At 39.3% G+C, this 26,689-nt stretch overlaps 1 protein-coding gene across 7 annotated transcripts in view; it reads left to right on the plus strand.

The window, feature by feature from the left end:
- MBD5 (methyl-CpG binding domain protein 5) overlaps nucleotides 1–25,992 on the plus strand; it is a 104,617-nt gene extending 78,625 nt beyond the window's left edge. For 4 of the 7 annotated variants that reach the window (XR_774854.1, XR_774857.1, XR_774856.1 and 1 more), the window contains 6 exons: nucleotides 559–1,767; nucleotides 7,214–7,326; nucleotides 13,084–13,159; nucleotides 15,481–15,614; nucleotides 17,179–17,534; nucleotides 19,425–19,798. Coding sequence is in view for 2 of the 7 variants with exons in the window: in XM_010575197.1 (XP_010573499.1) it covers nucleotides 559–1,767; nucleotides 7,214–7,326; nucleotides 13,084–13,159; nucleotides 15,481–15,552 (1,470 nt within the window). In the remaining 5 variants the exon portion in view is untranslated. Of the gene's footprint in view, nucleotides 1–558; nucleotides 1,768–7,213; nucleotides 7,327–13,083; nucleotides 13,160–15,480; nucleotides 16,067–17,178; nucleotides 17,535–19,424; nucleotides 19,799–25,750 lie in introns of those variants that run through there. The other 3 variants (XR_774855.1, XM_010575197.1, XM_010575199.1) reach the window with 3 other exon arrangements.
- Nucleotides 25,993–26,689: the final 697 nt, after the last annotated feature.

Genomic DNA, 26,689 nt, shown 5'->3' on the forward strand with positions numbered 1-26,689 from the left:
AAAAATAGAAATGTTAGCCAATTCCAAAAGGACAGTGATGGCCTACGTTCCAGAAATTGAATGAGGAGAATACAGGGAGCACAGAACAGTGGGTAAGGAGGAAAGAAGCAAAAGTAAGGTCTGGGAAGGAACGAAAGAGAATAGTTGAGAACAGAAATATTGGCCTTGGTGGAGTTGTTTAGGACTTGAGAGAAAAAAGGAGGGTGCAGTACTTCAATCAGAAGAGGAAATCCCTTAAAAGACTCTGAAAGAGATGATAATGTGCAGCGCATGGTAGGTTGCATCATTTCACGCAAGGCATCTACTTTGATCCACGAGGCAAAGTCTAAGAGCCAGTGTTTTTGTTTTCCTCCAAATTATACCTTTTTTGTTTTCCATCTAGCTTGTTCAGCATTAAACTTCATAACAGATGTATAACCAAAATAAAATTACGTACTGTAACAAATAGTCACCCTGGCCACCATCCTTATTTTTTTATTAAAATGCAACAAAGTGTGTCTGTTGAAATGGAACTTTAGGCAGAATAGTAATTCCCATCTTTTTCTCTACTATTTCCAGGTGAGAATGCAGGAAGATGCTGCTGTCCTAAACAAAAGAATGATCACTCAAATGGGAATGGCACCAGTTCCTGAGAGCTCCAACACTATGCTTCCTCCTTTCCAAGAAACATCTTGTGATTTGCAGCAAAGAACTGAACCATCTCTTGGACAACAGGCAAAGGATAACCTCAATGTCGCTGCTCAGGGTGATACATCGGTGGACGCTATCTACAAAGCAGTTGTAGATGCTGCAAGCAAAGGAATGCAAGTAGTAATCACCACTGCCGTTAGCAGTACAACACAAATGAGTCCCATTCCAGCTTTGAGTGCCATGAGTGCCTTCACAGCCTCAATTGGTGACCCATTAAATCTTTCTAGTGCTGTCAGTGCAGTAATCCATGGAAGAAACATTGCCGTTTCTGATCATGAAGGTAGGATAAGGAACACTAGAGGAACACGAATACTGAAGAATTCAGAGCACGGTAAAAATTTGAGTGAAGGGGATGGGTATGAATATTACAAATCAACAAGTTGTAACACACCCAAAAAACAGTGGGAAGGGGAGCAAAGTCCCGTCAGTGAGATAAATAGATGGAAATGTGATGAGTTTCTAGACCACTCTACCCATATCCATAGTAGTCCTTGTCACGAAAGGCCCAATAACATCTCCACACTGCCATTACTACAAGGCGAGCAGCATCAGTTACTGTTATCACAGCGAAACTGTCAAAGTGATAAAATGTTGGAGGAGAATTTCAGGTATAACAATTACAAAAGAACTATGATGAGTTTTAAGGAAAGACTGGAGAACACTGTGGAACGTTGTGCACACATAAATGGAAATAGGCCTCAGCAGAACAGAGGATTTGGGGAGTTGCTGAACACTTCTAAACAAGACCTGATTCTGGAAGAGCAATCTCCAAGTTCCTCAAATAGCTTGGAAAGTTCGTTAGTTAAAGACTATATCCATTACAATGGAGATTTTAATGCCAAAAGCATTAATGGGTGTGTGCCTAGCCCTTCAGATGCTAAAAGCATCAGTAGCGAAGATGACCTAAGGAACCCAGATTCCCCTTCTTCAAATGAGCTGATACATTACAGGCCGAGGACGTTTAATGTTGGCGACTTGGTCTGGGGCCAAATCAAAGGACTGACTTCGTGGCCTGGAAAACTAGTAAGAGAAGAAGAAGTTCACAATTCATGTCAACAAAACGCTGAGGAGGGGAAGGTATATTTATATATATATGCACATATCTATCTATCTATATACACATGTACCCATGTTTATCAAAACATATCTCGGTCCATTCTTTATTTTAGTCTTTGTCTCTTGTTTTAGTAGTACAAATTGCTTTTTTTTTTCATAACCGTAGCTTGCAGAACTGAAGCTTTCCCATAGTTAACTAATAAGAAACTTCTACAAATGCCATGAAACAGATTATATTTTGGCCTGATTATGCTTTACTAATTTGTGCACAAAAGACTTGGTACACAAAAAAATGTTGTTAACAAAAAATTGTTCAACTTACATTGTGTATTTAGTCAAACTTCTGGCTGTGTCCAAAGAAACTGATATAGAGATATCTAAAAGTGTTGAAAACTGCAAAAAGGAGGAGTGATCTAATCAGATTGAGGAATCTATAATAAGTAAAAGCTTGCTGATTTATATGTACGCTCTTTAAGAGGAAATGCATGCGCATTTTCACCTTGAAAAGAGGTTTTGACCATCTTTTAATAGTGAGGAAAGCATTCTAATTTGCTCTCTAATACTAAAATCCTTTTTTTTTTTTTTGTCGACAAGCCATATGCTTGTTGGGGAATATACAGAAAATACAGTTATCAAGGAGTTATTGGTTAGTTATTGGTTATTTTATTATGATAAATATTTTAAATTCTGGTCTCCACTACTTCTGTAACTTTATATTTTTGTAGTTCTTATAAAAATATTTATATATGGAAGATGGGAAATACTTTGAGTGCCATTTTATAAAATGCAAATTTTAAAGATACGTGAGGAGAAAGATCTAATGAAATAACATTTTTGCCTCTGACACAAAGAAATCAAACCACTTTAAATTATGTCTTTTTTTCCCCATATACCTGCCTAGTACATTGCACAACAACAGTCACAAGAACGGTGATAGTGGGTTGGACCAAAGTATTCCTTTCCCCCAAATTTGTCCAACAGCAAATATCCAGAGGAGAGAGTACGAGAATGTGGTGAGGAGCGCTTCTTCACCAGCAGCCTCTGACTCCCACCAGTTTGTAGCTTAGGTACTTCTTGAGCTGGAACTGGTGTATCTATAGTGTAACCACTGCTGGTCTTACTGCAGTTCCTAATCGTATAGTTATCTAAGGCTGATGTGTAAATGTCATATACAGTCCAACAGGTCTGTATGAATTGGTGCTCTAAATAACTGGGGTGATGGTTGGCCAGAATGGTTTCAACCCTCGTTCAAGAGAACTGTAGTCTCGCTTTACAGCTGGCTTCTCTGTTGATCTCCTTAGCCACAAAGGTTTCAAAGAGACTTTTGTAGGGCAATCAACATGCTTTAGTAACAGTATTTGAATGCTTAAGAGCTCATTCCTTATAAAGGTTAGATCCCCAAGTTAGAAGTCAGTTTAGAAAGTATAGGCAAGTGAGACAGACCACAAACTATAAAAGATTAAACAAAACTGGAAAAATTAGGAGGTGCAATATCAATGTCCCATACGAATTACGAATACAGTTCTTACACTGCACATGTGTTCCAAGTATGCATTTATGTATTAACTTCACAAAATTGTGTATCCATATCTATATGACTGTTCTGATACATTTGAAGAGCTTATTTTTTATAACTTTTGTAAAGAGGTGAAATTTTTTTTCATTTGCATTCCTTAGCAATTTTATAAGTTTTCGCCCCAATTTGTGGATACCAGAATGTATAGTTGCTTTTGTGCAAACCCACCTTCTTTAATTTTGTGTCTCTTCTGTAAATTATATGAGCATTGTGTAATATTATATTCAGTGGCACAGATTTTATTGTATACTGAAGCACAAACAACAGGGAAGCAATCTATGGAAATGTGTATATTGCTGCTCGTGCAGTACCGTCAAGGCGCTTGTGGAGGCAGCAAGAGAGACTGTTTCAAGTTCTTCATCAGGAAGTCCCACCTAATGGATCACCTCTCACATCAGAAGGCCTTTAATAATAATAATTTTAAATTAAAGGAAAAAAAAGTATGTCTAATTTTCCCCAAGAAGAAGTACAGAGGGAATGACCATTCCAAAGGTCAGGAGTTGAGGTTGAAAGGTGGGATACAGGGGAATACGAAAGAAGTGAAAATATGTACGTGCTGTCTAATAGCTCTGTTCCTAGTTGAAAATAGGAGCTGCCATGCACAGTGGCAATCTGTACACGTGTTCAGACACTCCTATAACATGTTGTAAAGCTACATTCTTCAGATGTTTGGGCAGCCTTGTCTGAAGAAAAAGAAAAAAAAAAAAAAGAAACCACACCAAACAGGAGAAAAAAAAAAAATCACCACCTTGAAAACCAAAAAGAAATAATAACCTTGAAAACTAAATGGTCTTCAGAAATTCTGCACTTCAAAAAATCCTGAAAGGTTACGATTCATTGTGGGAGTGACTAGCAGCAGTTCTGAAAATTCTGTTTTCTGTGGAGCTTTCTTAAAACATCTTTTAGAGTATTTGTATAATCAAATGTTAACCTCCTATATTGTAACATTAGTTTTGCCATGCTGTTGGGATTTCATGGTACTTTGTATATTCTCTGTTCTTTATATCATACAGAATTTGATTTTTGTTTCCATTTAAAAGACTTTGGGTATTAAATGTAATAATGCTTCTGTTTGAAGAGCAGCTAGAATGGTGTTTCCCTAACAGGAGAAGGGAGGAATATTGCACCTTTGTTTCGTAATGAACCCTGGCTTTTTGGCTGTTGGAAAATTAAAGAGGAACCCAAGGGAAGTGCAGCAGTAGCAGCAGAAATATCTGAAAAGGAAAGGAGCAAGCCTGAAACTACATGCATCCTGAAACGGAGGCTGTGTATTTCATTAAGTAATTAATTTGAATATTATCCAAATCAAATCACCTAAACAAGAACAAGGCTTTGAGAGCAACAATATGAAAGTCAAAGGGTTTCTGTGAGCAGTAGTCACCTGTTATTAGTACATTTCATAGTGATTCTTACAGGTCAAGTATTGTTCTCAATAGGACTTTCCATCAGTTAAACTAGTTTTTTTAAGCTGAGCTTTTATAGTTCTACAGATAATAATAGGTGTGATTTATCAATGTCCTGAAAATCCCATTTGTATGTATTACTTAGAGTTGTAATGGCTTATTGTAAATGAAGGCATATGACATTATTAATTCAAATATATCTGTTATAGTTGCTTCCAATACCATGTTATGTTAGCAGTTTGATACTACTTCTTCAAAAAAGTGCTAGCAGGTTTTTTACTGTTCTACCATCACAGACTTCCAATAATGAAGATATTGATTCCTTTTTGTTACTTAACATAAGTCCCGTGTTACCCAAACATGGTGTTAGCCCTTCATAAAAATATTTACCATTGAATTTTCTTATAAATCTAATGGCAGGCATATACAACCCTTTGCGAAGTTTGTTCCTTATGTATGCCTATACATCATGGATATGGATAATGTACAATTTAGCATTCATGACAACTCTGTCACATAGTAAAGTGTCCAAGGTACGGGATCAAGGTGGTTACGTTATTGCCTTTTAATTCTGTTCAGTTTGAAAAATGTAAGGTTCTTCTTACACGCTATAAAATGAAGGCTTGAGCTGCGGTGTATTGCAGACAGAGTAACGATGCCTCCGATAATACTGTTCTAATGTAGGAGATGTCACGTATAAGCTTTCGAAGCCAGTTTGTTCATTCCGTGAGCGTTGTTTGCCTTTTCTTCTCATGTTTATCCTTAGAAAAGCCCTGCAGGTTTTAAATAGGTAGTATTTCTTATGTATGCGTTTGTATTGTTCCAAAGTCTGATTAGGAGAGGAATTATTTGAGGTATTTGCAGTCTTGCATTAAAAGTAAACACAGTTTTAAGGGAGAAGCACTGCAGTCTGTGGGATAATTGAATCTATTTCATGAAAATAGAAATCTTGCCTCCCCTTGTGCAGATTTCACCATTAATGACTCTTGTCTTGTAAGTTCCTGAAACAGCAGAATTCCCCAATTTCATTGTCAGATGCGTAAGTTCAAGGCATGTGAAATTTGGTCTAAACGTGTGTTATGTTGGGCCTTATTTCTAGAGGTTTTGACAACTTGCTCACTCATTAACTTCACATTGTCACATCTAAAAATCAGTTTCATTGTGAATATAAATGATTTCGTAATTGAAAGGCTGGGTTTAGAGGCAATTTGCATTTAAATTTCTTTTTCGGATTGTATATAGGCATGCTTAATAAATTTGTATTTATAGAATTAATTTTACTTGTGTCAGAGTACAAGCTGTACTTTTTAATGAAACAAATGCTATATAAGGTTCTTGTTAAGTTATGCAAAGATTAAAAAATAAGTCAAGCAAAATGTAGCAATACTGACAAAGAAAAAGGAATTAATCCATTCATTTTCTTTAAATGGATGTGCTATAAATACCTATTTTTGTTTTTACAAGCAGAAATGACTGAGCCAAATCAAAATAATATGCAGAGTTAAGTGAACTAATGTTTTGAGAATGCAAATGATAAAATCGTATAGATGATATAAATCATTTTTTTCTTGCTTGTATTGTTTACACTAGTACTAACTGGTACCTACGCAGTGGTGCCAGTGATTATGTGCAGTGGTTAATATACAGATTGCTTAAACAATTATAATTCTGGTTGATTTCAAGAGAACTTTAATTTCCAGTTAAAGTACTTTAAAAACCAGCTCAGCAACCCTGTTGAGCACGTGCTCAGATTCATTCCTGACTCAGCAGATCGCTAAAATATGTGCTTAAGTAAAAAAATTCTTAAAAGACCTTTCTCAGGACCAATAAATTAGCTGGCTAAAGCGAACTCTTGTTAAGACTCATAGAGTCATAATGCATAAATAAAGCTTGTCATCCTGCCCACCCCCCTTTTAAGGCCTTAAGCCTTTTAACTTAAGCACATACTGTTCCTCTTCTGAAATGGGAATTATTTGGCTGTGCCATTAGCAGCATGGTTGAACGGGGGCCTTAAATACTTTATCCAGAAATTTGAGGTGATGTGAAACACTTTTGTGTTGATGGCATCTGTAAAAATTGTATCATGTGTACTAGGCAACTTGGTATTTTAATGCATTCCAGGTGGTCTCAAAGGTGTAAAATATATTTGTAAGATGTGAGCACAGACTATGAGACTTTAACAACAGTGTTCATATTAATAATATAAAGACAAACAAGGTTTTAAAAATATTATTCTCCTTCTTAGTTTTGTTTTCGTGAGTGTCATGTTTTTGTTTTCTGTATTTCTATTGCTAGTGGTGTGGGCATCTAAAGAAATTATTTTTTATATATATATATATATATATATATATGTATGAGGGGGTGTATGTAGCCAGACGTTAATTTATTCTTGGCTGGGAAGGTTAGTGTCTTATGGATGCAGTGAAAATTAGGCTCCATAATAATGCATGTCTAGCAGTAAAGTAAAAGCAGTGTTTAATAATTGCAGGTCTGGGTAATGTGGTTTGGTGTTCATACCTTCACTCAGGTGGAGCCAGAGAAGTTGAAGACACTAACAGAAGGTCTAGAAGCTTACAACCGAGCCAGAAAAAGGAACAGAAAGTAAGTAAATGCTCATTTATTTACTAGTGAAATGGAATAATTAAATTCTTTTGCTTCCTAAGACTCTCATTTTAGGGAGCTTAGCAGATCGGCCAAACTGAAGAGTTAATTTTCTGAATTCCTTGTGTTGGTTATGATAATCATCCGAGATCTTTGATATCTGCATTTTTATTGCATCTTCTGATATTTACAGTAGCCTTTGTAAAATGTCAGCCTACTTGTTTGAGCTTTCATGTGTAGGATTTCTAATTTACAGCAAAAAAAGTTATTACATCAAAACTATTCTGACCAAATACGCTTTTTAACAAGATCTGCCCTTCTTATCTCTTCCCTCTCCCTCTGGCAGCTGCTGCTGCAGGCAGAGCACAGGTTTATTCAGATAAATTCAGTTTATTTCCCATTGCTGAGGAGCATTGCAGAATTTGTCAAGTCTGGCTGTATTTAACCAGACAAGGGGCTCAGTGCAGACATGTATGAACTGTTTGGTTTCATCTTGCCTTGTAGCTTTTTTTTACAAATATACAGGGATAGAAAGACCGTGAAATAGTAAGTATTAGGACATGAAGCATCAGCATAGACAAAAAGAGGAAAATGGTTGACTTTAGGAGAAAAAAAAAAATCTGGACAGCTATAAAAGGATGGAAAAGTAGAAATTGTACTACGATTGGATTTGTTCTAGGTTGCTGTTGCTTGTTTACTATTGCAGTGAAAATGTATTACTTTGAGTCTGTGTGAGGATTTAAAGTCAGCTTGCAGTACTTGTCTTTAGCACAATAAACGTAGGCTTAAAGGAATTAAATAATTATTTGTCTTCAACTCCTTTTAAGGGGTAAGCTCTTCTTCTATTTGTGTGTCATGCGGCACTTAAGAGAAATATTTTTTATGCCAATGAGACAATGTTGGTGGTTGTTTTTTCCAAGATCATCCTCAAAATATCTTACTGGAGTTTAAGGGCGTGTGGTGAGAACACAGAAGGGCTTTTGGCAACTCCCCAGTTATTTGCTCGTGTCCCTGAAGCGAAATACGTGACTCAAGTAAGGTGACACCGGGAGCAAATTTAAAGAGGTGTTAAAAGTTGAAATAAACAGTACAATTTAAGAAAAAGTCCCATCTTCTGATTTGCATTTGTATATTTAGCAGACTGCAGGGATTGTCTGCAATTCCACTGAATCCAAAGGCCTTTTTTGGTCACCTCTCTGGTTCTGCCCCATTGCTTGCCCGTAAGGAGACAGGAGGCATCAAATAGCCCAGCCACTCTGGGGCACCTGGTTGCCCCTTTCGTTGCTTTACAGCCCTTGCAGGTTTTTCCTCCATATTTCTACTTGTACTTATTTCAGAGTTCAAATCTTTTGGTATTTCTTCATGGACGCTTCCTTTTTTTCCTGTGTACTGTTGTAAATTTATCCGAAAAAGTTACTAATCTCCTTATGGTCTTCTTTCTGGTGTATGTCTGTGTAGTATCTTGTTACGTACAGGTTCAGATTTTTTAAAACATTTAACATTAGATATAATTGCTACATGTAGAATACTCCTATTTCTGTTTCCTACCTGTATAAGTACTCAGCAGTTCACATATCGTGTACTGGCATCAAGTTGAAGACTTCTGTAGTAAAGAGGACATAGGTAAAGAAACCCAGGATGAATTTACGTTGAGAGAGCGTCGACTAGCATCACATAGGTCCAGGGTGTTTAGCAGAGCGGGGTTAGCATCCAGGTCCTCAAAATGACTTTCAGATACCTTAACACCATAAATTATTCTTCATGTTCCTACAGTTCGTGTCTCAGCCCTAGTATATTGTACAATTTTGGCAACAAATGTTACTTATGGGACTACTGCCGTAGTCTCCTTCACTGCACAGTCTTGACTCAATCTCCAGTAATATATATTAATGTTATATATTAAAAATAAAATTATTAAAACTAAATTAAAGATGGAAAATGTTTGCAAAGCTAAAAACTGCATTATAATAGGGATGTAATAGGATGCAATTCAAGTTGCACCCTAAATCCAGTATTTGTGAATTGTAAATCTTAATCTAACTTTATGTATTAGTTTTTAAAATGGAAATATTTTGTGTGTTTGGTTTCTTAGGTTTCTAAATGAGACACCAGAAAAAATTGTCATTGTAGCACATTTCATCAGCACAGTCAGGTGTGTTAGCTCTGTTGCACCGAGCCTTGTAACTTCAACTAATAGTATGACCTAAAGCATTTTCTGTACCAGGAAAGTGTTTTGCTTGGGGATATCTCAGAGGCACGATGTGACTCCTAAACTGTCAGATTTATTCTGGGCCTTGTAGGAAGATGCCCTCTAGTACAAACCGCTGAGCCATCCCGGTCTTTCTCCGTTCCATCTTGTCTCAGCCGTTCTGTTCTTATTTGAGCCGCGTCCCTTCTGGCTTCCAGCAGGTCATGACGTGACGGCTTCTGCACCTCTCCAGTTGTAGTCTCCAGAAGACTATCTGCTGGAGGCCCAGTCTTCCCTTATCGAGGCCTCGTCTGATCCAGTCTTTGTTCTTCCCAAGCTTCGTAGTGATCTGTATTCCTCTGTTCACTAGCGTTCTCCAGTCCCACTGCATGCCAAGTATCTTCCAAAGGTCATCACCCAATACCAGTGTCTCCTCCTCCTGTGGTTTCCTATTCCTCTGCGTGTTATTTCCCACACCGGGCTTCTCTTTTGTCAGGAATGTGCCATTTACCATCCCTACCATTACCATCTCTACCATCCATACTAAGTTATTTCGAAATGAAGTTTGAGTGATGGCTTCTTAGAGTTGAAGAGTTACGTCTGTCCTATCCTTCCCATTGAACATGTGCCATGTTCAGAGTTGAACAGGCTCCAGTAAGGGAAGAACTAACGGATCTCTTCCACTACCTTTCCAACTTCCAGCTCCGATCAGTCTCCGTCCTGGCACAGTCTAAGTCTCTGTCTTCTCTAGGTGTGAGCCTTGCCCCATACTATTAGAGTCAAGCACGGTGGGTGCACTCGAACATCCCTGTTATCACTGCAAGAGCTGCCCAGAGGCAGCAATTGCAGGTGAAGTCTGGAATATGCCCACTGTGGGAGGGAACTTTTACTCAAAAGATGCTCAGGCTTCATTTTGATGATACAATTTGGTGAAATTTTAATGGGCCCTAGTAGGGAGGAGGAGGATTAAAAGAACGCTTCTGATGAAAAGGTTATTCTCCCTTCCTGAGGGAAGGAATTTAAATCCTTCTCCAAAGCTGGGGGCCGTGAGAGGTTTTCTAAGAGATGATGTGCTGCTTTTTAATGAGAGGAACAAACTGTTGCTAGAATCTTTTAAATGTAATTTGACAAAAATTGTGATATTTACAGGTTAGTTTGCATCACTAGAGACCTGGTGGATATGTTTATCTGATGTCAAATTCTCAGGTTTTTAGCTGCAGTGTTTTGTCTGCAGTAAATAGGTAATTCAGTGATGGGCACTTCTGACACTTTGATTTGCTCAGGGGCAGATCATCATCTTCACAGTAAAATGAACATAACAACAGTCTCTGAAGACTGCAATTCAAATGATCATTTGTATTTTAAATACTTTCAAGTGGCTGTTTTGACTAATAGCAATAATTTTGTGGATACTGTAATAAGGGTGGTTTGCTGATAGAGCATAATGTTGATTAAATAACTTTACATCACATAGGTAACCTGACATCTGCTTCTAGATGACATGCAAGTCAGCAATGTTATCAGTTATTAAGTTATCTGTCTTATAAATAGAGTCATACTACCTTTATAGGGAGTTATGCTGCCACCGAACAATATTCTGTTCATGGTTTATAATATCTAAGGGTGCCCTCACTTGCCCAAGTTGCGTAACTTTAACTTGTTTTTGCAAGCAGTCTAACTCAAGCATTGAAAAACCCAGGTGGACATGTCAGGCTTTGTATGCCAATATTTATTTCAGTTTATCTTATCATTTCTTTGGTTGATTTAAACTACAACAGGGTACATAATTTTACAGTTGCACAAAACTCCTTTACCACCGTTTTAACTAATTCATTCAAGGCCATAAACTTGTGCAACTTCATACGTGGATGAAGTCCTATTATACTTGACTCTTGTACAGTCAGGTCAGTAAGGTTTCTAGCTTTTTTAATTTTTTGTGCAATTCATGCCCTGGTATAGCTCAGATGACTGCTGCAAAGTGGTGTTAAAGAATATCTTACTTGAATAACAGACCCTCTGATGTACTGTCTTCGATCTCCCAGCTGTGCTGATGGGTATGAAAATCATTTTGCTGAACTAGGGGATGGAATTACTGTAGAGCAACGCTGGTCATACAGTTCATCTGAGCTCCTTCCTTGTCAATCTTTTGCCAATGCTTTTAGTTGCCATAAACAGTTAAGTTGGAGGGAAGAATGTCCCAGCTGACATGATGAGCTTGCTTGCTCTATTAAAAGGAAAGGGGTTTTTTTAGAAAGTGTCTTCTTCTGTGAGGGAGGGTCCTAGTGAGCCGACCATCCGTGCCAGCTTGGGATGAGCTGTTCTCTTACCCGTCTCTTCCATGATCTTTCCTCACGGTGCAGACGGCTCTTCCTCCTCCCCTCATTTCTGCCTCTCCAGAGCAGGGATAACGGGACTTTCTGACTTCCTGAGGATATTGTGATAGATGCTCATAAAACAGTCCCTCATCTCCAGGATGATCTCTCTCTCATCTCATATTCAGCCATTTGTCTTCAAGTTCATTACTCTTCTAAATGTACCCATTCAGGTGAAGTCATGAAAGAACCAGCCTATCTAAATAGATATGTATGTACCTCTTTTTAAGCACAGATCCTCAAGAAGCTGTCGACAAACGACAGTAACTTGTGCTCACGTACGACTTGTTAGCTTGAAGTTCTTTTTCAAGTGTGAACACGGAGCCACAGAAGTATGACCTGTCGTGCAGAGCACGGTGTTCAAGTGGGAAACTTCTTTAAAGAAGAAATACACGTAAATCAAAAATGTCACTGTAAAATTAAGTGTGTATGGAACTGCCCAGTGACTTGGGGTAACTTTTGGTTTGAAGGAAGAAAGTCTTCACCCTACCTTTACCATAGCCCTTGGCGTGCTGTCATTCCAGGGTTAAACTAGCAACATTTTAGAGGATTAATATGGCTTATTTTCCTCTGGCTGTTGAAAGTTAGAAGGGGTATTTAACTTTGAGCTTTGTGCTTTGGGTAAGTGGAAGACTTTGCAGCTCACACACTGATTTTTCAAGAAGACGGCAGTGTACGTATTTAGTTCTTCACAAAAGTATTGCTGAAATGTAACCACATTTACAAAGTAAACGCAGCATGTAACATGGAGTGGGAAGCAGGCAGAGGCGAGCTGGCCCTAGAGGTTTAGTAACACTTGAAGTCTTTAAGAAAGTCCAGAGTAGCTGGAGTACTCCTCTCCTGCTCCTGAGAGTCTGGCCCTTTACTAACGATTTTAAAAAAAGATTGCACAAAACGCTACATTACCGTCAAGTACTGTTGCATTTTATTTATGGATGTAATCCATCTTGCGGATATTGGAACTAACCATACAACTCCTTGAGGTGCTGGCTTTAATTTTTCTTTGGTAATTACAACACAAGCCTTTAGTTTGCATAATATTGTATATAGGTCTGATCTTGCTATCTGTGCTATAACAGCCTGGGAGGCTCTACAGTTAGTAGAATATGTCCAACGAGTTAACGTGTTTATTATTAATTTTTTAAAGTGTTTTTCTGTTACTAAGAATTACTGATGGCATTTGTTTTTTCTTCCTAGAAGTGGAAAGCTAAATAACCATTTAGAAGCTGCTATACACGAGGCCATGAGTGAACTAGACAAAATGTCTGGGAATGTAAGTTTCTTTTCACATTAGCAATAATTTTCTCCTTTTGCTATGTTTCTGCATGCATGTCAGCTGAAGACTGGGAGTGCTGCTTTGGGTTGCTTTCTAACATAAATTTTGTTTCTGTTTTCTTAAATAATGTGGAATTTTCAATTTCTCTCCTGCATTAAAAACTGTTTGCAAATGTCTAATCGTTCTGAAAAACGGCAAAAGTTGTAGAATATTAGTTGTGTTGCCAACTGCATTATTTTTTCACAAAGGTAGATTCCTGGACATACTTTTACACATGCAGCCTGATAATATTTGGATCAGTTCCAGTCCCACTCATATTCCATGGGTTTTCTCTGACTGGTGACACAAAATCAGGCTCATTTTTTTTTTCCGTTGAAGTAGCAAGATATTGAAACCGCATTTAAAAGCATCATTCTTTTGAATGTAAAACTCTTTGATTAAAGTTTTACTTATGCGAAATGGAAGATATTGTCTTGAAAGGTAAGTTCAAAAAGAAAAGAGTCTTCCTAATATCAAATCTAACAGTGTTCCTTCTACAATAATTACACTGTTATTATGCAAGCCCAGGATCTTTCTACTAGAAAATTTGGTTTATATAATGTACTCATCTTCATATTTAAAACATGGCTGTAATTTCATTGAAGCACATGTAGAAATGCAAAAAAGTCTATCACAGCACATGTAACCTCCCATAGCTTATCATTGGTAATATTCAAATTAAGAATTATAAAACATTTGAATACAGAAAAGAAGTCTTTTTCCTGATATTCAGTGCTCAGTACCGCAGATGGTTGTACCTGTGCATATTTAGAAGTAGCAGTAAAACTTCAGGGGAGCTTCTGGAGTTTATAAAAGGAAATATATACAGAACTGCAGACTTAGAACTGATTTCAGAACCACCAGGAAATATTAAGTAAGTTATTCAGTAGCTTTTAGTGGCTGCCGTAAGTAATTATAGAATCAAATCTTTTGTTTAAACTTGTGAATTTTATCAAATGAGATTGAGTTTTTATTTAAAATGACATGTGATTTCCTCTTGTCTTTGGAAGGAAAAAGAAAGCAGGATCTGATTGTAGGTCTGTTACAAATAAATATGGGATACGTGTTTGGCACACACATCTTCCGTGTTGGTTACACCACTTTATGTTTGGACTGGCCCACTCTGCTGATACCTTTTTTCATTTATAAATCCAGTAACACTAAAAACTGTATGCTATATGCATTTTAACTATGATACAAACTGGCTCGGGGGAAACAGCTGTAATTGGATTTGCTGTTCTGGTTGTTTCGTAATGCAGACAAGCTGATGTACCAGCCTGCATGTCATTACACAGTCTTGCTTTATATTTTAATTACCTGGTCACAAAATTTGTAATCGGGGCTTATTTCTGTAAAGATTATGATTCCTAGAAACACTTACAGGGAATCAGCGGTTTTCTTTTTAGTGACTTGCATTTTTTTTCAGCTACTACTGTTCAGTTACATTTTAAATGAAAAGCGTGTGCAAACAAGATAATTAGCTCAAAGAATTCTCTCTGCTGGTAAGAGCCGATAAATAGGTAGTAAATGTTAGCGGTCTGAAGGAATTCAGGAAGGACCCAAGGAAGTAAGGGAGCACGCTGCTGGCGGGTTCGTTGCCTGCCTGCTGTTGGGAAGGTGCGGACTGCTCTTCCCAGAACAGCAACTGGCTTCCACCGACAGATGGTGGTGGTATTCCACGCCAGGCACCAGCGCCTGCCTCCACATCCCTTCTTCCCATCACATTGTGCTTTTTACCGAGCAGTCGGTGATGAAAAACTGTTTTACGCTCTAAATTAATCTAGCATTTAGCTCGAAATTGAATATTTCCTTTTAATAATTAGATGAAGGCAGAGTTTGCTAAACATAGCTTGTTCCTTAATAGTGCTGCCGCAGACCTGCGTTTGACTTCTCTTATTTTTCCCTGTTAGCAATATTTTCTCACCACCTACTTCCTACTTTATTGCTCTTGTCACGACAACGTATAAAGGTTTGTTTCCGAGAATTTGACATAACTGTAGTTTTGGGTGCAGTTCCCGATTATGCGGTTTCACAGTTACTGTAGCCGGTACCTTTCGCCAGGGTAGCAGAGGTTCGGGATGTACCCACTGCGGCGTCGACCTTTTTCTCCCTGCTGCCTTAAAGTTCTTGAAGTTGCCTTTAATTCGGGCTTCCCTGTAGACATGAAATAATAAGAACCGTTTCGTAACAGCACCTCAAGCAATCCTGTAGCACATTTATTACTGGCTGGTTACGTTGACCAATATTCTTCGCTAACTTCTAAATGTACTTATTTTTAGGTCCACCAAATCCCACAGGGAGACAGACAAGTGAAGCCTCCAAAACCCAAGAGGAGGAAGATCTCTAGATAACATTGAATGTCTTTGTTACTGGTCCAGTACTTATCAAAATGAACGTGCACATAAGTCTATATGTAGGTATTGATATAGACGTGGTTATATCAATATTTATATGAAGACAGATAGATACCATCACAGGGTGCTACGCGGATTAGTGGTACAATATTTTTGATGCTTAGGAGGGATAGCGGTTGCTGGATAAGCCAATCAGAAATCTTGAAAGGTTGCAGTAACAATGTCAGATGATTACTGAAATTTTTTTCTATAATACTAAAATTGTGATTATAAGAAATAGTCCAAATGTTTCTGAGAAATTTTCATTGTGTATATAGATAATACAGAATTTCATGGTGATATCTGAAATGTAAATATTGTACAATATTGTCATGTACAAGCGTACCTAATGCACACTTTATCTTTTATTGTACAAAAAATAGTGTACAAAATTCTTTGGTTTCTATTGAGTACACATACAAGAGACTACCAGTGTAAAGTGATAAATAAAAATACAGCCTAAATGCTTTTATATGATAATGTAAAAGATGCTGTTTTTGTATTTAACAGCAGAGAGAAGGCATGATTATGTAATACCTTAATTATGACATACACTTCACGCCACTGAGTGTTCATTGATACTGTCTGTTTGGAATGAACCTTGCCTGGAAGTACTGTACTCCATTTCAGGTCTCTGTAGGAGAGTGCAACCTTGCAGATTCCTAACGGGATGTGGGATCACAGCTCTAATTAATAATTCAAAGGCTGCAACTATCGGTTGCGTTTTTATTTACTTAGCTTTTAAAGTAGAATGCTGTAGATTTTATTAAAAAGGAAAAAAAGTAGATGGACTATTTTAGTCAACCATTTCTGTAGTTAAAGTTTCATAGCCACCTGATAAACTAAACAGTTTATATCCCCCGTAACGTCGACCCCTCAAAACCCCTAGATTTATTAGCTTAAATTATCTAACGTCATTAACCATCATGTTTACTTTTAAAGGGGGCAGAGGCCCTGCTTTAACAATGTGATCAGTATTGATTACGGTTTGGTTTTGCAGTAGAATGAAAGGGCATGCTCCGCAGCGTTCGTAAAAGTAATTCCAGTATCCATCTCGCAGTATTAAAACAAAAAAATTAAGGGTGGCTTTCAAAACTATTAGCAACAGTAATTTTTATCAGTATTATGTAACATATCAGATTTATTTTATTTAAAAAGAATTATTTATACCATTAACAGATTCTTATATATATTAATGTGGCTGAAATGTGCAGGTTAAATCTATTAACCAAATTATTTATGTTATATTAAGTGAGAAATGTGAAACATATGTAGAAAAAATTAATACACTACAGATTTAAAAGTCTAAAGCTATGAGCCATTATAAAATTAACAAACGGAAGTGTAGCACAACATCATTTCCATTTGATTTCATTTTTCTTTTTAACACGGCTGGTGGTGATGGTGATGGAAGCGATGACGTCCTTTGTCTTCAAGGCTTCCTGAAATAACTCCGTTCACCATTCCCGGTCCCGGGGTGGAGTCCGTAACCCCTCCCTCTTCGTCCGGGACCACCACTTACCTCAGATTTCCTTTTTTCCGCTCCCCCCACCCCACCCCGAATTCCCAAATCTCACTTTCCAGCTAAGGACTGGCAGTGATCAGCATCCCGGGAAGCTGGCGGTATCGCCGCTCTCCAGATACCCGGCGCCAGGATCACAAGTCCTTGCTCCTCTTCCCATCCGCCTTGCCCAAGTCCCAAACTCCTCTCTCCGAAGGACATGACCGAGACCAGCTGTCCCCGAGGACGACGGGACCCGGCGGCTTTCCCAGCCTCGGCTCTCGCGTGCCAGAGCACGCAGCACTACCTCTGGGCTCGCCCCTGGGCTTTCTCATGTCCGGCAAAACGGCTCTCGTCCCTCCTTCCCCCCCAGCCCGAGGGATCGCAATAGCTACACTGGCTACAGGGGCCTGGAGGCAGGAGCCCTTCCTTCCGCGGGGTAGGTTCATTTGTCTTTTCTGTAACGCCACCGTCCTCCATGCAAGCTCGTGTGAAGTGATCGATTTTGTTAATTTTTAAAAAAAAAAAAAAAAAAAAAATTTTGGGGGGGGGGGGGGGGGGGGGGGGGGAGCTTAGCTCACGTTTTTCTGTTCCGAGTCGATGTGTTCGTTTCAAGAGTCGATGTCGTCCATTTTCCACGCCAGCCCGCTTCCCTGCTGTCTTGTCCGCACCCGCCTGGGTTTTAATTCATCACTCCGTGCGTGCGTGTGTATGTGTGCGTGTGTGAGCGCCTGTCTCGATTTAGTTTCTTTCTCCCTTTGCTTTCTGTCCTAGAACTGAGTTTGTATTGACCGACCCTTCTTTTGGCATTTTAACTAATTAGGTTTGTACTTTCTCACCAATGTATACTTTACATCAGTAGACTATGTAAAGTATTTTTGTGCACTTGATTTCATTGGTTAATAATGGCATTGATGTGGGTGCTAGGAGTAGTTTGTTTCAGTCCATACCAATTTTTTTCTCTTTTAGAGTTTTTATGGTTTCATGTAAGCAGTTAATGTAAATATTGTGAGCATTACAGGTCATGCAGTGTTGTAACATTTTAAAAAATGTTGCACCTACTTTACGATTAAAAAACTGGTCACTCATACTTGAATTTTGCCCATAGAGCCATTTCTTTCTCTTTGCATTAAAGCATAATATACTTTTTTGATGGAGGCCCAACCCTTCTTTCTACCTTATTATTTTTTGTTTAATAAATCTATATTTTTTCTAATAGAAGACTTAAAAATGAAAATTTAAAAACTACTTTTTGCCTACTTTCTAATTTAAGAGAGAATTCCTATATTTAAAAGGTGAAAAAAAAAATACTCCATTGTGGAAAGTGGAACAACACTTTATTTGTCATTAATATGGCACAATCACACGAAACTGAACTGGCTGAGTAAAGCGAGCCCACGATGTCAATCAGTATCTCGGTAGATTAGGGAACTACGTGATTCTTTGAGGATGTAAAGTGTTACATATTCTTGTCTATTTATTTATTTATTTATTATGCTTTCTTTTGCTAAGTGGGTGACAATGTGGTTGAGTCATTCAGATGACATTCAAATTAAAGGAAATATTCCTCTTTCTATTATGGTGCATTTTGTGAACACCATAAAAAAATATTTTCATTTATTTCAATGGATTTTCTTCATATTTTCACTTCTGACAGAAAACGTTTGGCTGGTATCAGCTGCAAAAGTAATATCCACCTAGTTTAAAAAAAAAAAAAAAAATCCAAAAAACCCACCTCTGATGTCCCAGGTCTATTATCCTCACAGTCTAAGGTTTTAGGGGTTTAAAAGAACTTAAAATTTAAAGGTATTTCCTAAATCAGCTTTGCAGAAGGTTTATAAGTAATGTGATATCCTTTTGGAGTCCCTGAGTTTGATGGTATAGAGATATTAGAGGGCTCGTGGTGGACTGAATTACCTTAGGACTGCTACCTTTCTTAGCTACAGTTTGTATTTTGCTATGTAGGGTTGTAATGTGAGAATTCCAGAAGAGCCGTAGCATAAAAGTGCTTTTCTATTTTTTAAAAAAACCCATTCTAGTCTTACTAAGAATTAGAGATTTTTTTAATATCAGTTTTGTAATTTTTGATAAAGTTGTCAATATTATGATTAAATCACCAGAAAAAAAAGTTACTGTGATGTTCTCTTCGGGGCAGGGACTGTCTTCCTATGTATTTGTAAGATGCCACGATGGGTTGCCTGGTCCTAAATGGGGCCACGGGCACCGCTATCAAATTAAATAGCAACCAACAACGTTGAGGTTGATTTAAATGCATAAAAAGCCAAGAGAATTCACAGTTAAGACTGCAAATCCGATCACCTGTCCTTAGTTTGCCTGCTGTGCCCTCCGTGAAGGTCACATCATCGGGTGCCACGTCCGACGGGTAAGTTGAGGAAGCCGATGGTTCTTGAAGCTTTTGCTCACACAACCCAGGACCTGCTCATCCAAGTCAAAACAGATCCGCTCTGTTAACACAGCCCTCAGTCCCCTCCCTCTCTCTGCTGTTTTTACCAGTTCTAGCTGAGCAACTCGACCTTCGTGTTTCAGGATTCCCCCAAAAATACCATTTATCCAGCGGTTTAAGCACGTTACTGATGTACAAAATCCCAAACGTGTCGACAGATCGTTTGGTTCCAAATTCACTGCAAGCATAGTTCACGCTGGTGTCGAATCGACTCTAGAAAAACACTTTGAGGCTTCCAAAGGAAAAAAAATCAATCCTACCAAAAAAAACATTTGTATACCCCCAGGACACGAGCCTGGGGGCTTCCCGGGGACCCCCCGAGCCCTGGGAGCCCGCAGCCACCGTGCCAAGCATTTCTGCCCACACTGCTGGCGTCTCTGGACCTGGTTATCAGGCACTTGAGATTTACTGTCAAAAAGCAAGCCCGCTCTCACATATTTCCTACAGTATTGCTCAGACGCAGGGGTTACATCAGGTGTTGGTTTCGTACTGCTGTAATAAATGCTGCCCAAGCAGACGTACCCCAAAAAGTCCCGCCAGCCTCTTGCAACCTTGTGTTGCAAGCTGTTATTTAAACTGCAGTGGTAATGCATTATAGTTGCTTTGCATTTGAAAGCTAAGCAGCGGGAAGTCAGGCCTCCGTAGTTCGTTTCTCTCTGCCAGGTTTTACAATTTATTTATTGGCTGTGAAGACTTAAAAGCCATTTTTGTTGTTGCTTTAAAAAAAAAAAAAAATCCGAGATTTGATTTGAAATATTCCCCGCGAAAGCAGGTTCTGGAGAGATTTCATCTCTCAGTTTTTACCTGCTGTGAGATAAGTATTTGTCTGTAATTGAGTGCCGTGCCAACAGAAGATAAGGGGTTAGGATTTAGAAGAGAAAAAAAAAATATTTTTGAGAGAGAGAATGGTTCTTTCTGGAAATTCCTATTTTGGAAAAGAGATGGGAAGTGGGAAGGGTTTTGATGTACTTACCCTGGACGAGGCGGAGTGGAGAAGGCAGAGTGAGAGCATCCCCATGTATCCCTGTGTACAAACCCCAAACGAGCGTGAGCGTAGGTTGCCCTGAGTCAAAGAGAACAACCGTGCGCATGCAATGTCAGCCGGCGTTTTAGAATTACAGGCAGGAATCCATACCAATGAGATGAGCGAGCTGGGTCTGAGCCCCAGTTTGAGTCTGGCTTTGAACGGCGCTAAACCAGCTAAACAATATGGGATGGGAGAATAAAGTCTGTTACAGCCACGTCCACATCCAGGTCTGGTGGTGCAGAAGATTTGCAGGTGAGTCCTCCTGCGGGCGTTCATGATTTTGCTTGGCTAATGGCGTTAATACCTATTAACTGTTATTTACAACCAGCAAGCGTGAGAGACTGGACAGATAAGGAAAAAAAAAGCATTCTCGACCTGAGGAACCATTAACACTGCAATGCAAAAAGACCAAAAGAATAGTATCCTAAAAATACAGAAGACAAATGCTTTCGGTTCAAAAAATATACATAACTTCTATTGAGCTGATTTCTGCTTCACGTATACCTATAGCATGTGAACATAGGCGGGGGGGTGTGAGGAACCACGAACTTTTCAGACAGAAAACAGTTTTATAGAATAGACTTTTTTTTAATCCTACTTCAGAAGTTTCCATCTCATCAAATCACAATCATTTTAGGCCTTTTTGAAAGAGAAGCAATTCTTAACTCCTGGTAGACCAACCACTCATTTTCAGTTCCAGGAAAATAATTTCTTGCTGCTCTCACTGATTTTTCTCTAGGAAGAGAAAAAATCATAAAAATAACAAAAGGTATTGGGGTTTGCCATTATCTGTTCTCAAATGTGGAAACTGTTCTCTGCTTCTGAGGAAAAAAATGAAGATTTACCTCTGAAAAATAAGGGAAAACTTTTTTCTTACTATTATTCTATTCCATTCTATTCTATTCTCTTTCTGTTTTTATTTCTATCCTATCCTTCATTTGTTTAATTGTGACTGAAAAGAGAATCTGTGGTTCCCCAACTTGGTCTCATACATCTTAAGAGTTTCATCAACCAAAATAACAAACAGGAGCATTTGTAATTCTTCCTCTCAGTGTCGGTACAGAAAGACATTCAAAAAGCCAACCCAATACAGCAAAATTATTTTCTGGCCACAAAGGTGTCATCGCAGTATTCAAAAATAGATAGCCCAGTGGCACACCTACTCCATTGCCCAATTAATTAACTGTGTGCCAGTCATCTCAAGCCTGCTTTTCATTTTTCAGATAGTCAAAAATTTATTTTACAGAAAAATGAAGTTAATATAAATTGTGAAATTTGAGGCTTTTGCCATTTCAGATGATGTCATGACAGCCTGTTATAGTTTAACCCCAGCCAGCACCTAAGCACCACGCAGCTGCTCACTCACTTCCCCCCCACCCAGTGGAATGGGGGAGAGAATTGGGGGAAGAATGAAGTAAAACTCTTGGGTTGAGATAAGAACAGCTCGATAGAACAGAAAGCAAGAAAATAATAATGAGAATAATAACAATAATAAAATGAAAAATGAATAATAAAAGAACTGGAATATACAAAACAAGTGATGCGCAATGCAATTGCTTACCACTCACTGACTGATGCCCAGTTAGAATCTGAGCAGTGGTCTGCACCCCCTGGCCAGCTCCCCCCAGTTTATATACTGGGCATAATGTCCCATGGTATGGAATATTCCTTTGGCAGGTTTGGGTCAGCTGCCCTGGCTGTGTCTCCTCCCAGCTTCTTGTGCCCCTCCAGCCTTCTTGCTGGCTGGGCATCAGAAGCTGAAAAATCCTTGACTTAGTCTAAACACTGCTCAGCAGCAACTGAAAACATCAGTGTGTTATCAACATTCTTCTTGTACTGAATCCAAAACATAATGCTATACCATCTACTAGAAAGAAAATTAACTCTATCCCAGCTGAAACAAGGACACAGCCTGTCTGTTAATTTGCTTTTTAAGTTATGAGGACAGTTATTGTACCTTATGAGCCAGGAACCTCCAAAATTAGTGATACAGCAGCAAGGAGCATCACTGACATCCTCCCCTACTCCAGTTACTAAACGTAAGATTTTTATGTTCCCATCTCACCATCCTAAGGCTGCATTGGCATGCTCTGCAAGAACTTTTTCTGCATAATAAAGCCTAATCATATATGTGATATTTCAAGTGGAAGTTGAACTAAAAGTAGTATAAACTATGTAGAACAGAAAAAAGAGGTTTAATTTAAAAAAAAAAAAAAAGTCCCCCCAAAACACCCAGAACATGTTGAAAGGCTTACTAGATACCCATGCTTTGAGGCTGTGTATATTGGTTCTTCAAGTGGTTCTCCTTCAGGGTACGATGCAGAGCAGTGCTCTGTCTCCAGGTGAGGGAAGCAGGCTTGTCCACTGGTGAGGAAAAAGATTAAATTAATGAAAAAATAAAATTTTTAGGCACTTCAGCATGTGCTATAGTAGTGAACTGAATCTGTGTTGTGCTATTTGATCCGTTAGTCTGAATGAATAAACTAAGAAACTTCTCCCAGAGAGAAAGGCTGGAAAGCAACTGACGGGAGGAGACCCCGCAGCTCCACACAGCCACCGCTTTCTTCTCTCCCAATTGCCTGGTGGAACCTGATGCTACCTAAGCCTTTGTAGTTCATAACTTGGATGTGAGGGAATAATGAAAATAGAAAAGAAAATGTTAGAATTAAAATTACATTTTAAAGACCTTAGGAGATTTATAAAGCTGCAAGCATGGTATTTGCAACCCTAAAACCTGCAACGGGGCAATAGCTTTTATAGAAATCGCGTATTTAGTCCTGCTTTAGCACCCACTTTGACAAGTTTCTGTACAGATGCTGAATCCAGCTGTGTCTTCAAATACCTCTCCTTTTAGCCTCGGGTCAGACAGCGGTGGGAGGTGGGAGAAGGTCTCCACAGCTTGGTGGAAGAGCCCTGACAGCAACTTCGTTTGCACCCATACAAAGAGTTAGGTGGAATGAGTTTGTCTTAAAATGAGACACATGTAGGCATGGAAACACACGTCCAAACTACATGTGATTCTTGTTAAAATACTTGGAATAGTTGTGGGAGAATTAGGCCAGAGCCCAGTAATGGTGCGAATTAAATCTGTACAGAGCATTTCTATTATAGGCAAAGAGTTCTTGCCGGGGAAATTTTAACATGGGTTTAGCTAAACACATATTCACGTTTTACAGAGTAACAACAAAATATCTGCATTTGTTAGAATTGATCTACTTCACTAACAGCAAAGCTAATATTACTTAGGAATATAAGAAAGGCAGCAAGGCACAGCAAGCAACAAATTATGAATTATTCAATGCAAATGTCAAGTTTTAGTAGTGAATGTAGATGTAAATCTTTTTTTGAAAGGCTAAGCGTTGCCATTAAGCAAGTCCATATGACGCTACATCTGTTGGATTTCTTTTATATTTATATCGTTTTATTTTTTATGTATGCTGGGGAAAAGTATTGGGAATTTCCACATTAGAATTTTAATAACATCATTTCCCCAACTTCTGTTGTCTGTTGATTTAATGTTTGATGAAGGGATGACTCCTCTGGCAGAGGTTAAAGCCGTAGCCTCTTCATTAGCTACCCAAGCTGTAAGTCTTCAAATTAAAATTTCCTTTTGTGGAGAAATTTTAGTTTTCCACATATTGAACCAAGAAGTCAGATAAATTTAACTGGCTGGCGTTTTCAGAGCACCACCTCCTGATGTGGCGCTTTCAGTGATCTTACACTGGGTATCTTTTTGAGTCGCTCCATAAAGAATTCTGCGTGCGCGGGGCGAGTGCAGTCTGGATGGAAACCTGTTTAATCCACCCCTCAAACCAGAAATTGCTAATGTCTCCCAATTTTTATTTTGCATTGCATCGCTCTTGCCCACGTAGGACATGGGCAATTCAGTCCAATTTGTCTGCTCTCTTCTGTGTTTCTTTATTTTGATGTTGTCACATTTGTCCCCCAGTAGCTGCATGCAGACAAAGCCAGTTTAATTTCTTGCGAAGATGGGGAGCGGTGACGTACACCAGAAGAGCGAGGAGGTCCATTACTCTGCAAATGCACAAGAAGCCTGTGCTGGGGGACTCCTATCTGCTCCATATAATCAATCTGTCCAAGTATTTCTATAGCTCTCATTATCCTGCGTGCCTCCAGGATAAGAAGCTGAGAACAATCGCCCATTGTCAGTTTATGAAGCAACTTTTTCATCTTCCTTCCCCAAAGACTAAATACTTAATTAAGGAAATTAAAATTAATTACGGAATCCATACAAGATGTTATCACGGCTATCCCCCAAACTGAGCTCTCCCTGCTGTTCCTGCATGCTCACCCTCCTAAACATAGAATCCTAGAATGGTTTGGGTTGGAAGGGACCTTTAAAGGTCATCTAGTTCCAACCCCCCTGCCATGGGCAGGGACATCTTCAACTCGACCAGGTTGCTCAAAGCCCCATCCAAGCTGGCCTTGAATGTTTCCAGGGATGGGGCATCCACAACCTCTCTGGGCAACCTGTTCCAGTGTCTCACCAGCCTCATCATAAAAAATTTCGTCCTTCTATCTAGTCTGAATCCACCCGAAGGCAGGAGGTGCCCAGTGGAGCAGCTCAGGTGCGCGGGTGGCTTTGTTCAGCAGATCCCACCTGGAGGTGGGAGCGTTCCCGTCACCTGGCCAGGGCCTCAGCCTTGTAAAAACATCTCTGCGCATTAAAGGTCAAGCACTGTGAACCAGTGTGCATGATTAAAAATATGCATTCGTCTTCCAGAGCTGAGGCTGAAAGCCTTTCACTTTTGAAAAGATCATTCCGTATTAAGCAATACCTAAATTTACAATGGGCAACGTCCGTTTCTAACAGACCTCAAAGCGTCTCTGCATGTTTTTTAATGATCTCTTGTGCTTCGTTAACAAGAGGTTTAAACTGAGCCAAATTCCAAAGGACATGAACGTTGCATTTCTATTAATTGGTTTTCGGAGGAAGATGTTGCCATTAACTATCTACAGTGATCCTCTTATTAACTGTCTGATAAGGGTGACTTAAGTATCTAATAAAATAATGGATTAAACGGCAAGAGTGAATGAAGTGTATCACAAGGATAGCTGAACCTGCAAGCAAAATGAACACAATTATTTACCAAATGAAAGGAAAGCGTAATAGGTTTATCGATTTTGATCTTAAAACTTTTAGGAGATGAACATCTTGAAGATGCCAAGTATTTTTGGAAGAGCAAACGTACCCGTTCTGCAAGCCGCTCAGAGCCAGGAGAAGACTTCTCAGCAGCATGTGCAAGTACAAACTGGGCCAGGCCAAGGAGGGACCGTTCCCACCCTGGGGAAGGGGGGTGAAGAGCAAGGAGACAACCAAAAGGGAGCAGTAGGGATGGCTGGAAGTGGTGCTTCTCCCCAAAATACCTCTTGACCCGCAGCAGCAGCAAGGGAGCAGGCACAGAGGCTGTTCTGCTGTCGCCCGCCATCCTGCTGCCCCAAGCTGCTGCCTATGCTTAGATCTTATTTTCCAAAAGGGATCAATGAATATTAATTAAAGGAGCTGTAAACAGAGCCTTGTGATTCAGGCGCTCATGCTTCGGGGGGGTGTTTGGTGGGAGCAGTCGCAGGGAAACGTGAATATTGATGGCTGTTGCAGGCATGCGGGTGTGTGACGGTGTGGGTTTAACCGCCGGGTCTTGCGGGCTTGGGCTATACAGCATGCAGTGGTGAAGCTCTGCTGGGGTACTCGTTATAAAGCTGGGATCGTAGAAAAGATAATAAATGATGCTCCCAAAACAGCAGGCTCCAGGAGAATGGGCAGTGAAGGAGTATGTCCGACAGCAGACACAATCATCCGCACGGTAACGCCAAGTTACCTCTCAGTCACTCTGCAGTACTACGGGGTGGTCCAGCAGCCAGGCTGCTTTGCCGCTCTTCTCACTTGCTGAAAAATTATCACCCATGCAAGAAAAGACGGGGTTTGCACTCCCTTCCTTCAGCCCCACGCTGTTCCCAGTTCCCAGATTTTATCACCATGTTTCAGATGTCAGGATGAATCCCCCTGAGTCCAGCTGTTAGGGGATCGTTCAGGTAATCTGAATGGGTAGTTCTTCCTCAAATGTGACTAATAATGTGTGCT

Source organism: Haliaeetus leucocephalus, unplaced genomic scaffold, assembly GCF_000737465.1.
Source record: "Haliaeetus leucocephalus isolate CR32 unplaced genomic scaffold, Haliaeetus_leucocephalus-4.0 Scaffold451, whole genome shotgun sequence".
NCBI classification, from domain to species: Eukaryota; Metazoa; Chordata; class Aves; order Accipitriformes; family Accipitridae; genus Haliaeetus; species Haliaeetus leucocephalus.